Consider the following 12,421-nt stretch of genomic DNA (forward strand, 5'->3'; position numbering starts at 1 on the left):
CTATTCATCAAGAAGAAAATGCAACTAGTAAATTACAGGGAAAAATCAATCTCAACAGCAATCAAAGAAAGTAGGGGCTGGCCCTGTGGCCAAATGGTTAAGTTCATGCGCTCCGCTTCGGCAGCCCAGGGTTTTGCTGGTTCGGATCCTGGGCGTGGACGTGGCACCACTCATTAGGCCATGCTGAGCCAGTGTCCCATATGCTAAAACTAGAAGGACCCTTTGAGCAATTTTTTTCCTTCCCTAAATGGAAGAACTTCCTAAATGGAAGCACAAGATCATACTTAAACAGCTGGTGAGCCTCAAAATAGCACAAGGTCTATTTTATTGAGTTTCCAGTCAGGCAGAAGCAAGAGGAATCTTCACAGATGCATAAGGATATCCTCACTGTAACAACGTTTCTGGTAGAAAAATCTATAAACAAATGTTCTTCAAAAGGGACATCCAAAAAATGAAATCTTCGAGCCATTAAAATAACGAGTTAGAGCTGGATGTGGATAACCAAGAACCAAGTTACAAAACTGTACATCTAAAATAAGAGAGGACAGTGAGAGGCATATATATGAATATAAAGACATATAGATAAGTAATAACATTTGTGAAAGACTATACAAGAATACAGGAAACTATATTCCTCTGGGATATGGGAATAAAGTCACAGAAAGGAGACATACTTTTTCACTTTATCCCCTGTGTATATTGTGTAATTTTTAAATATCATAAGCATGGATTATTTTATGATAATATATAAAAACCTTTAAAGGCTTTAAAAAGCCGATTGTGCCCGCAGCGTTCTATGGAACACGGACTGCAGAACATCAGCGCGGAGTCCTCCGCTGCCTTCACTCACCCGCCACTCAGTCAGAACTAGAAGGCTCCTCGGTGCTTGCCTCCTCTGGCCCTCCATACAAGACTGAGAGAAAACGTTGAAAATTCAGCAAATCTTGCTCTCATTGCTTAAACAGTAACTGGGATAATATCTACTCAAGATTCCAGAGAACTAATAAAAAAGTTAACTAATGAGCATTTTAATCACCAATTAAAATATTTTATCCAGGATCACTTTTCCCTTACACAAAAGCCTGAATCACAACATTTCTATTTAATTAAACTCCAGTGTTTGTGACTTGAACAAGCATAGATTCCAAAAATATATTTAAATATGTGTTGAATTCTTATCCATTGGCGTAAAATAAGCAAAACACAGAGGTTAGCAGCTTTGAAAGGAAATACATTCTTGGCAAGTCTTCACTTGAAAATAAGATCATAAATTCAAACCTTACAGAGTTGACTCCACTATCAGAATAAAAGGTGGCATAAGAAGAGCCATTTATATCAGCTCAGGATTTGCCAATTCAATGACCTTAAAATGCATTTGAATGTTTGAGGCTACAAAAATTGGGAGTGGTAGATTAGCGGCCACCTTAAGAGTACATACCCCCTTAAAACTATTCGAAATCGAACTTTTTAAAACACTGTGCTGGTCAAGCAAAATACAACTGCAGACAGAATTCAGAGTACATGCCATGAACGTGCAACCCCTACATTAGCCCAGTCATTGGACTTTTTAAAACCAGGTTCACCATATTTGGAGTCTTTCCAGATTAAATACTTCAGTGCCCAGTAGACTTCTAGAAATAAACTAGCACCCAAATGCTTGCTGAATAATACAAATAAAAGACTCTTCAAATACTTGACACAATCACCAAATAACCAAAAAAGTTAATGACTTTGTGGAATTCTGTCAGTGCTGTGCTGGAGCTGGCCTGCGAAGGCTCGGGAGGGCCACGGTGTGTGTCTGTCTTTTTTTGTTTTTTAAAGATTGGCACCTAGGCTAACAACTGTTGCCAATCTTCCTTTTTTTTTTTTATTAAGGATTGGCACCTGAGCTAACAACGGTTGCCCATTTTTTTTTTCTGCTTTATCTCCCCCAACTCCCCCTCTACACAGTTGTATATCTTAGTTGCATGTCCTTCTAGTTGTGGGATGTGGGACGCCGCCTCAACGTGGCCTGACGAGAGGCGCCATGTCCGCGCCCAGGATCCGAACCCTGGGCCGCTGCAGCAGAGCGCGTGAACTTAACCATTCGGCCACGGAGCCGGCCCCAGTGTGTCTCTTTCTAACCCCAAGTTTAATGACATCAGATGGGTAGGTGAAACCATCCAGGGTGAGAGTATTTACACTACATGGATCAGAAACCACTACGAAGCAAGGCATTTTTTCACGAGAAAAAGTTGTTAAACAGTCACCAGCGCAACGCTGGATTACATCTTGGTCATATATTCTTTTGTTCAAATATACCACACAAAAATTTTAATTAATGACACTATAAAGTTTTAAAATATACAAAGAAAAATTTAACTAATGAGGATGAATTCAATACAATACACTAAGAACACAAATTTTAATAACAGCATCTTCTAAAAAGTACATTTTAAAACTGTCTAGGGCACAAACTCTATCAATAAAGTTAGAATGTTTCACAAAACAGCAATCACTGTGATACTTCAGATTTCTCTTTAATTTAAAACACGCACCACTAATTATGCCATTAATTTACTTGGAAAGTTTAAATAAAATCCTAAAGAATAAACTGCACTGATTTTGTCAAATTATGACTGGAACCCAAATTAAATGATTATGTTTTATTAGGCATATAGGATATACAAAGTAACTCTCCTGGAATTTCGAAAGATTAAAAAAAAATCCACTTACACATAAATGTGACAGCGTTTTAATCCAACAATAAAATATTTGCTCCCCAGAGCAGCTCTGTCATTAGCTTAACCTCTCTATGCCTTATTTCTTTCATCCTTCAAGCACAAATCCACATTAAGGATTGTATGAGATACTCTGAGAAGCATTTAGCAAGTTTTTGATACACTGAAAGGGCTTAATAAACCACACCCCAAAATCCCACCACCATATTACTTTGAAGTCATTACTATTTACAAGAACACATCTTCATAATGGTCCCCTAGAGTCATTTTCTGATATAAGTCTGAGACTTGAAGTGCAGGCCAAAGATGAGGTGAGTCTTTCTGAACAGGAGCTCAGTGTAGGAGTACAAACATATGGATTAAGACGGCTCAAGAAGCAAGGCACAGGGCCCACCTCAGGATGGAAATGGAACATCACCTCATGAAAGCGTATTTGACAGAACACCAACAGCAGCAGCACCAAAGCCAGAGCATGTGGAGGCTACTGATGGTAAACTACCTTTTAAAATGTCACTATGTCTTCAAAAGAATTTTAAAATATTTTGTTTAAATGAGAAGCAATAGCAAGTACTCTCTTTAAAAATGGACAAAGTGTAAAAAACCACTGGGGGAAAAAACCATACCAAACCTTTTCTTAAGAAGCAAACACATTCCTTTAATTGTACTAGCTGATAGCCTGGAGGGTAGTGATTTTTGTCAGAGGAAGCCACTTTTCATTAAAAAATATATATGTGTGTGTGCATATATAAAGCTAAAATTCTTTATTAATTATAAACATAAGAGAGATAAGAAACTAGTCTTCAGTTTGAACTTTTCTTCAGCAAGGTGTTCTATTAAAATTTTAAAATAGCTATTTGATACTTCCCCAAAACAACTCCACAATTTCAAAGTGGTCAGAATAGTAAATGATACCAAAATAAACACCAATAACCATGAATCTGAACTTGCAATATCCTTCTAGAGGAGATACCAATCTTATCATTATTAAATTACTTTCAAATAAAAATACAAGGAAGAAAAGTCCAAAAACAATGTTTAAAATGTTTGAAATTTCAAGTGGAATTTCAATTTTTCACACCAAGCAAACAAAACACTTATAAGTGCATAAAGTAGTATGCTTATCCTACAACTAAACACTGCTGTTCCAGAAACATACAAATTTAAAGGACGGTGCGGGGTTTCTCAACGGGTTCTCAGAGGACCCTGGAGGGTCTCCAAAACCCAAGGCCAAAACTATCTTCATAATAATACTAAGAAGTTATATGTTGGTTTTACTCATGATTTCACAAATGCACAGCAGAGTTCTCTAGTGTACACATGCCATGCGATATAAAAAGAACCAAAATGCAAAAATAGTATGAGAATCCTACTGCTTCTATTGAGCCAGAAGATTTGTGCAAACTGTAAGACAACGTTCTTTTCATTAACTGTTTTTGGAAAACAGTTTTTTCTTATCAAAAATGGTATTTATGTTAACATGTAAAGGGTTTATTAATGTTATATTTAAACAAACATGCTTTTTAAATGTCTCAGTATCAATTTCTAACACAGTAAAATTCTGATAGATAGACGCTATATAAAAAATGCCCTTTCGGGATCTTCAATAATTTAAGAGGTATGGTCCTGAGACCAAAATGTCGCAGAACTGTTGGCCCTGTGGTAGGAAGCAGCCAGTCCCTCTGCCCTTTTACCCACCCACAGCCACCACAGCACGGAGGCGAGTGTAGGGAGCAGGCGCAATTCAGGTAAAAGCACTGATACGCTTCTTCATTTTCACAGACGGAATTATTTTAAGAAAGTGATTACCTAATCTCTATTTTCACAAAAATGAGAATAAAACATGCCTTTTCACTGTATCAGCAAAGCTTGCCACCCTAAGAGAAAAGAAACTTTTCTTTCCTGAGCAAAGACAGAAGAGGAGAGATCTGATTCAACCAATCAGCCAGGGCACATGAGGGTCTTCAAGCTCTCACCTTCCAGGACTTTCTCCTCTTCAGGGCTCAACATAATTCTGATGGTCTACGTAGAACTAGAAGCATATCTGAATATCAAAGTCTAACAGAAACTGATTTAAATCTACATTATAGCTGGACTGCTTCTTCAGCTAAGCATTTTGATTTTATAAGCACTCATTTAAAGTAAGTCGACAGGAGTTCCCATTTAATTACAAACTTCAAGATTTACCCAGAAAAAAATAGTCTTTAAAATTATTTTAATAACAACTGTTTAATTTACTTATTTCTTAGACGGAAAGCCTGGTAGCTTATTTGGGTAATGGCCTACAATTATATAACTTTGTACATATGAATTGATTGGGACCCAATACAATCTAAAACAGAGAAATTCAAAGACATTTCTTAAGTATTCCCTCCGTGAAAATGGGGCTGGAGGGAGACCCAAAAATGTAGAAACATTTCAAGTAGACACCAACACACACCTAGACCTTTGCAGCATTCATTTAATTCTAAGAGAAGAGGCATACTACTCAGAAAAGGGGCAGAGATTTCCTAGTCTTCTTGATCAAAACGGTTCAGCTAGATATGCAATGGATAGCAATATTTTAACAAGTCTAAATTATCACAACAGATTTTAATATAGTATGGTAATTCATGTAGTCATCACTGAAAAAGGTATTCAACGTGAATAAAATGTTTGAGGAAACTAATGTTCACCTCTTTTAATACCAAAGCTTTTTAAAAAATTTTAATCATTATAAGATAAAACTTTTCAAACTTGTATTACATATATGTATATGTAATTTCACCTTTTCTTGATGACACAGAGTCACAGTAATAGACAATTATCAGAAGATGATAACAGAGTGATGTCCTCTAGGCTGGCCTGGCTGCCCCTACGATAATGGTCTTCGACAGTGTATGCTCTTCGTAATTTGTTCTATCTCGTTCCTTTCAAGCCCTCATTCTGAACAGCTAAGATGCTATGGGCTGGAAAATCAAATAATTAAAATTTCACATAAAAACAAATGCATGAGCTCTAACTTACAGACTTTGTGATCTATGTGCATTGCTCAAAGGCATTTGTTAAAAAAAACTATTCCAATTTTCTCAGTTTGTTCTGTTTTGATGAGACTGAAAGCTTATCTCTGGATGAATGAGGCATTACTGTACATAAATATTTAAACAAGTCCATTTGAATATTAACAAAAAGATATAACTAAACATTAGTATTGTCTTTTTAAACAAAGTATTCTATAACTTTAGAGTAACACTGGGTTCCAGTTTCTTTCCCCCAGAAATGAACATAAACAAATGTCCTATTAATAATATCAGCTTGTCCAAACAAATGAAAAACAAAAAACAAAAAACTGAGGTGCAATCACGTCACAGTTAATGCATGTCTGCTTCCAATACATTCAAAGACAATAGTTTTTTTTAAAAAAAATCAATAGTTAAAATAGGGCTTTTGCAGTCTGAGAATTCAAGATACTTAAAAAAATTTGTAAATACACACACATGCAAATTCTTCATATATACAAATTTTCACAAAATTAAGAAGTTGCAAAGAAATTAGAAGGATTACGGTGAATCTGACAAGCTACATTTAAATGCTTTACCACTGACATATTCCTGAATACAGCAGTCATAGTAGTTTTAATAAATTTTCTACATGGCCTTTTATAAAATTTCTTCTTTTAGACATAAAAGTCACTAAACGTCTTCTGAAATTCTAATTTAAGAATTCAAGATGTTCTCAATTCACTACTCATATTTAAGGCCACTTTGGTAAAGGCATTGCAGCAAGAACACAAAAACAATAGCATATTTTCTAATATTTATTTTTTCACCTGCAAACTGTAGCAAAACATGATCAGCTTTATTATGCAGACAGGTATCCCTCTACATTTTTAAAGAATTTAGGCATGTATAAATAGAAGAGCTCTTTAGAAAGGAAAAATTCAAGAATGAATAAAACCTTCCAATTTTGACTTTGTAACTTTCCAGTAGCAATATGGTTAAAATGATTTTAGATCATTCATTCCAAGATATACGACAGCACCTTAAAAGTGGCTGATCTATTTCCCCAGTAACGTTTCTCACATAACAATGTGTTAAAGTTACAAATACTGATATGCACAAATAGCTAATTTCTAAGAAAAATATGTACAGTACTGCAGCATAATGAATGTGGTATCTGCAATAACTTAATATTAGCCAATTTTTAATATACATGATACCGCTACCTTTTTCTGCCAATTCACAGGTTAAAAGTTGTTACTGGAGCCCTCTGTTTTGCACATATTACCTGGTGTTTAATACACAATGCAGGCTTTTTAAAGACGTCTCTTGTGTTTAAAGCTAAGATCAGTGAAACAAGACAACAGTGCAAGAGGCGGAGAGATGTAATGTGACCACGTAAAAGTTCGTTCCAGTAAAGTGTCTATATAAGGCTATAAGAAAGGATTGGTTGATGAGCTTCCTGTTGGAAATTGTCCTGTTGGTGCACCAGTCTAAAGGAAAACATAAGACAAAACAAGCAGACAAATAAGAGTAGTGTGTGGAAAAGATGAAAATATTAAACAGTATTTAGATTAGGAAATATTTTATAATTATTGGCAATCATATTTATTCATTATGGTTATTAGCAACATACTATAATGAAACTATTAGGTATCAGGCACTTGCTGGGCCCCTATATCCATTATTCCATATACTTCTCATAATAGATTCTAAGAAGGGACTTAGCTCTAAAAAAAATATTTATGATTCAAACCAAATCTCTGACTCCAAGACCCCTTTTCACACTAATTCACTTAATCTATAGCCCCTCATAAGAAGTTACTTCGACGAGGAAGCAGACACGTTTCAAGTTATAAAACAGCTTATTTACTGTCAATGCTTTGATTTGCAACTGATTAATGTGTGGGGTTTTTTTAAGTCAAAAAAGGGTCGGGGGCCAGTCCAGTGGCATAGTGGTTAAGTTTGCACGCTCCACTTTGGGAGCCTGGGGTTCGGATGCGGGCACGGACCTACATACCGCTCATCAAGCCATGCTGTGGTGGTCCCCCACATACAAAATAGAGGAAGACTGGCACAGATGTTAGCTCAGAGACAATCTTCCTCAAGCAAAAAGAGGAAGATTGGCAACAGATGTTGGCTCAGGAACAATCTTCCTCACTCCCTCGCCCCCGCAAAAAAAAGGATCGCGCATGATGGCTGCCTCAATTTGCACAATCTTACGTTGTCATATTAGTAGAACACCAAACAACATCTAGGAAGAGTCAATCCTGCTTTTCCTAATTTGAAAATAACATGCAACAATTTATAAAGTGTTTAAAATTGCATCCCACTTACCATAAAAGGATTACTAGATACTCCTGCAGCTGCAACTTGACCAAAAGGAGTTACCACCGGCTTTGTTTGTCCAAATGCTGCAAAACCTGCACCTTGTTAAAACAGAACCCCCAATTATAACCCATGCCTTTGAGAGACAATCTGATGCTTACAAAGCCTCATAGTGAGTTTCAGAGAAATTCCTACCAGAGCAACCAAATAAAATATCAATGTTAAGTTCTTGGGTCTCATGCTCTTTCAAATACTAGAGACAAACTTCCTGTGGCATGTCTTAAAAGAGCTTTCACGTAGCTCTCCAGAAATGGTTAATTCCAATTGGTCTCAGCCTTGTAAACTGCTGACAGTCAAAAGATTTAATTAACAGATGAGCTTGTGAGAGCTATCTGAGAAGAGCTAAGAGGACAACACATTGTTTCTTTTCTTTTCCCTCCCCAAAGCCTCAGTACATAGTTGTATATCCTAGTTGTATACACAATGGTTCCTATGTGAACATCACAGTATTCCCTAGGAAATATTTTATTTCCAAATTTTTAGTTAACCACTGACTTTAAAAAAAGAAATACATAATTGTAATTCAAGAATAATCTTCAAATCTATGGTCTTCAAACTTTAGGAAATGAGAGAAATGGGTTAAAAAACTGGTCTCTAAGAATCTTCCCAAAGACAATTAACAAAACTTTACACATAATATAGTTACCTATTTATAAGTCGATGTTACCATACATACTTAAACAAAATGGCACATAACATTTTTCTGATACAAAACAAAAACACTCCAAGTCTATAACATTTCCTTAATAGAACACATAAGACAAATCAATAAGAAAGACACCAGAGATTCTGAGGAAAAAAGGGTACTCTTTAGAGAGTCTCTGATTTCTCCTAAATCTGTAATCTGGCCACAAAAACTTATTACATCATTCAACTTTCTGAGGCCCAAATCATCAAAGGCTTTTACATTTGTGTAGTACACATGCAGTGGACAGTGCTCCAGCATTCTCTAGGTAAGTCTTTTTGTCCAAACACACAGTATGATATTGGATCCCTAAAGGGGACTTACAGCTGGCCAGGTGTCAGCTCTTACCATTGGGCTGTTGAGGAAAAGCTGTCTGCTGAGGGAAAGTTGCTTGGGCTGGGAAGGCAGGCTGCTGGAAGCTGCCACTAAAGCTGGTGGGAAGACTATAGGGAGCAGGAGTACCGAACCCCGCAGGCATGCTCATGGACGCGGTGCCAAAGGTAGCCGCTGACAGGAGAAAAGAAGGGCTGATCACTTACTTACACAACGGTAGGTTTTGTTTCTCGTACTCAACATTATAGAATATACAACACTTACCTTGAAAAATATTAAGATGTACATTAAGGACATTTTAAATTCCAAAACTCGAACAGTTAGTATAAGTTTTAGCACTATACAGTTTGACATAATCTATAAAATTTTGTTCTCCTGAAACCCAACGACCAGAATAAAACTAATAAAGCTATCATTTGAAATCACAAGAAAATTTTTCAAAGTAATTATATAAAGTTCAAGTCTACTTTTTAAAGCACACCAACAAGCAATTTACATGTATACTAGTATACACAGTTTTTAGTTTTGTTTTGCTATATACAGTAAAATAGCCCAAAGTTTAATTTTATCTATTGAATTGTCTGCTATAATATGTGCATGCCTGGAAAAAAATTTATAAAACCTCTGCAAAACAGTTCACTAAAAATAACAAGATTTATAGAAGAAATTGGGTTAGAGGTAGGCCACTCAAAACCTATGCAGCTTTGTAACTGGGGCCAAAAAGGGGGACGGGGGAGCTTAATAAAAACACTAACACAACTAAAAGGACACGGGCATTCTTAATAAATCAATTCCAAAGGAAATATATGAACTCCCATTCCTTACTGGAAGGTAAATGAAGGCTGCTTTGGATAAAGGGTACAAGGAAGGTTAAGACTGCTGAGTTACAGAAATTAAGACAAAATGCACAAAGATTGAAAAGGGAGTGAAATAAGCATTCTTAGAAGAGACAAAGAATGGAGGGTAAATGAGTACTGTGTTCAATACTGTACTCCTCCATGGCTTGCCACGTCTAGCCACTGTCACCTGGTGGGATAGAGCACGCACAGCTTGGGGAATCTGTGTGTGAACTACCACTACATATGTGGTATGCTGCCATCATTCCCCCATTCATGAATTACAGTCGTGCGCCACATAACGATGTTTCAGTCAATGACAGATGGCAAATACGATGGTGGTCCCACAAGATTAGTACCATAGAGCCTACGTGTGTAGTAGGCTATACCATCCAGGTTTGGGTCAGTACACTCTATGATATTCACACAATAACGAAATCAGCCAACAACACATTTCTCAGAACGTATCCCTGTCGTTAAGTGACGCACGACTGTCCTTATGAACTAACTTGCATTACAGAAACACATGTAGTACAACAGTGTATTACTTACTGTTAGAGAAGATTAAAAACAGAATCTTCCAACTATACACACATTCCAAAAAAGGTCTCAGTGAAACGCTGCTTTTCATACACAATACTAGTAATGAAACAGTGAAATATTTTTAGCATGATGCTAAAACATGATATTTCACTGAAATTCCTAATTTAAAAAAATTTGCCAACTTGACCACTGATTTAAGGCACAGAAATTAATACTAGAAATGTTACACAGAATTATCTTTTATTAAAAAAAACTAAAGAACATGTTATAGATGTTGCCCAAAGTAATCCTAATTCTAATGTTTATAACAATGTAATTTTCCTCAATGTACCTAATCAGAATGTCAGATTTTTTAAATTACTTTTTTACTGTTGACGAGGAAAAAGGGAAAACAAGCCACCAGGAAGCAAGTGAATTAAAGAATAATAAGCACATTGCAAGGGAAAGAGGGCTTCATAACAGACGACAATGCACTGACATAACTTTGACAATTACTTTTTAAGAAAGCACTAAAAAGCAAAACTTGGATACAGTTAAGCAAAACTAAACTCCATGGAATAATATGGTAAATGGTTTGGTATATCAAAAAGGTGCCACTCAAAGTACTATGAATTCAAACTCAAGAAAAACAATCGCAAAAGCTATTAACATTCTACTGTGACCATGGAGGTAAGCAACAATGCTTTTCAGCAGTAAAAACATAAACCACTACAAAAAATTTTCATATAACTTTAAATGTAATCCCAATGCCACACATCCATGCCCACTCCATTTTAAAACATAGGAAAAACTTAATTCCACATGCAGGGATCCAGAACACTAGCAGAAGCTTCCACAAGCAGGTAGACAAACTGCCACACAAATCTAGACATTAGTTGTGGCCACCTACCAAAATGAGCGTGAGGAAACACTTGAGAATGCATTGCTCCAGAAAGGCCTTATGGAAAGCCATAAAGAGACCAAAGTCAATTAACTTATGGATAACTACTGTCAAATAAAAGTAAATTTGTTTCATTAAAAAGCTCTAAAATTAGAATGTACTGTTACAAAGTGGGTAGCATAAGAACATATTATAAAAACACATCCACAAAGAGTTGTTTTATTTCAACTATATTCATGACACTGTAATATTTACAGTTTGAAATAAAAGGGAGGTTAAAATAATAAATACCAGAATAAAAAATACCAAATTAAGAAACATTTATGAAATTCATTTTTTAAATAAACACTAACATTTTTTTCATGTGAAGATACAACCATATCCATAAAAAGACTCTGTAGGCCTCATGAGTTACATCCAAAAAAGCTATTCATAGGATCATCTAAAAGGATTTAGCATCTACCTTTAGCATCTAGGAAAGTCAAATCTTGGAGAGGGCACCAGAATAATGCTTGACTGTTTTATTTACAACTCTGTACATTAACTGGAATACATAAAGATAATTCAAGGGAACTATGAACTATTCAACGTAGTTCATTAGAAAGGTGAGCAGCACTTTCCGTTTAAAACGTAGTGGCTGAAAAGGGAGGAAAAAGAAACATGCTGCTTGTGCAGATCTTACTCCCCTGGCATGACTAAGGTCAGAGAGGTTACATATAAATAAATGTAATTAATAAAACACAAATGTAGGTTGTTGCACACCAAACCTTTCTATGTTTGTTTGTTATAAGCATCTGGAGTGGGACTGTCTCTAAAATAGATGTCCATGCATTTAAATTAGCATACTAAACCAATTAAACTGTGGGAAACAGCAAATGAGAGACTGGAGTGGTTTTGAGTCTTGGTTCTGTTATTTTCTAACTATAGGAAATTACTTAAATTCTATAAGCCTCAGTTTCCTCATGTGCAAATAGGAGTGGAGAGACAGGGACGATATTAGTACTTACTTTGCAAAGCTGCTGTGAGGATTAAACGTAACAAGGAATTTTAAAAGTACTATA

General features: G+C 35.9%; 1 protein-coding gene across 1 annotated transcript in view; it reads right to left on the bottom strand.

Moving 5' to 3' along the window:
• Window positions 1-2,630: 2,630 nt before the first annotated feature.
• The window catches only part of AGFG1 (ArfGAP with FG repeats 1), a 78,027-nt gene continuing 68,236 nt past the window's right edge, over window positions 2,631-12,421 (bottom strand). Inside the window, exons 12-15 of the mRNA XM_046643824.1 lie at window positions 11,370-11,417; window positions 9,117-9,275; window positions 8,033-8,124; window positions 2,631-7,188 (exon numbers count right to left, since the gene is read on the bottom strand). Coding sequence (XP_046499780.1) covers window positions 7,129-7,188; window positions 8,033-8,124; window positions 9,117-9,275; window positions 11,370-11,417 — 359 coding nt within the window. The 3' untranslated portion in view covers window positions 2,631-7,128. The remainder of the gene's footprint in view (window positions 7,189-8,032; window positions 8,125-9,116; window positions 9,276-11,369; window positions 11,418-12,421) is intronic.

This window comes from Equus quagga, chromosome 17, assembly GCF_021613505.1.
Source record: "Equus quagga isolate Etosha38 chromosome 17, UCLA_HA_Equagga_1.0, whole genome shotgun sequence".
Taxonomy (NCBI): domain Eukaryota; kingdom Metazoa; phylum Chordata; class Mammalia; order Perissodactyla; family Equidae; genus Equus; species Equus quagga.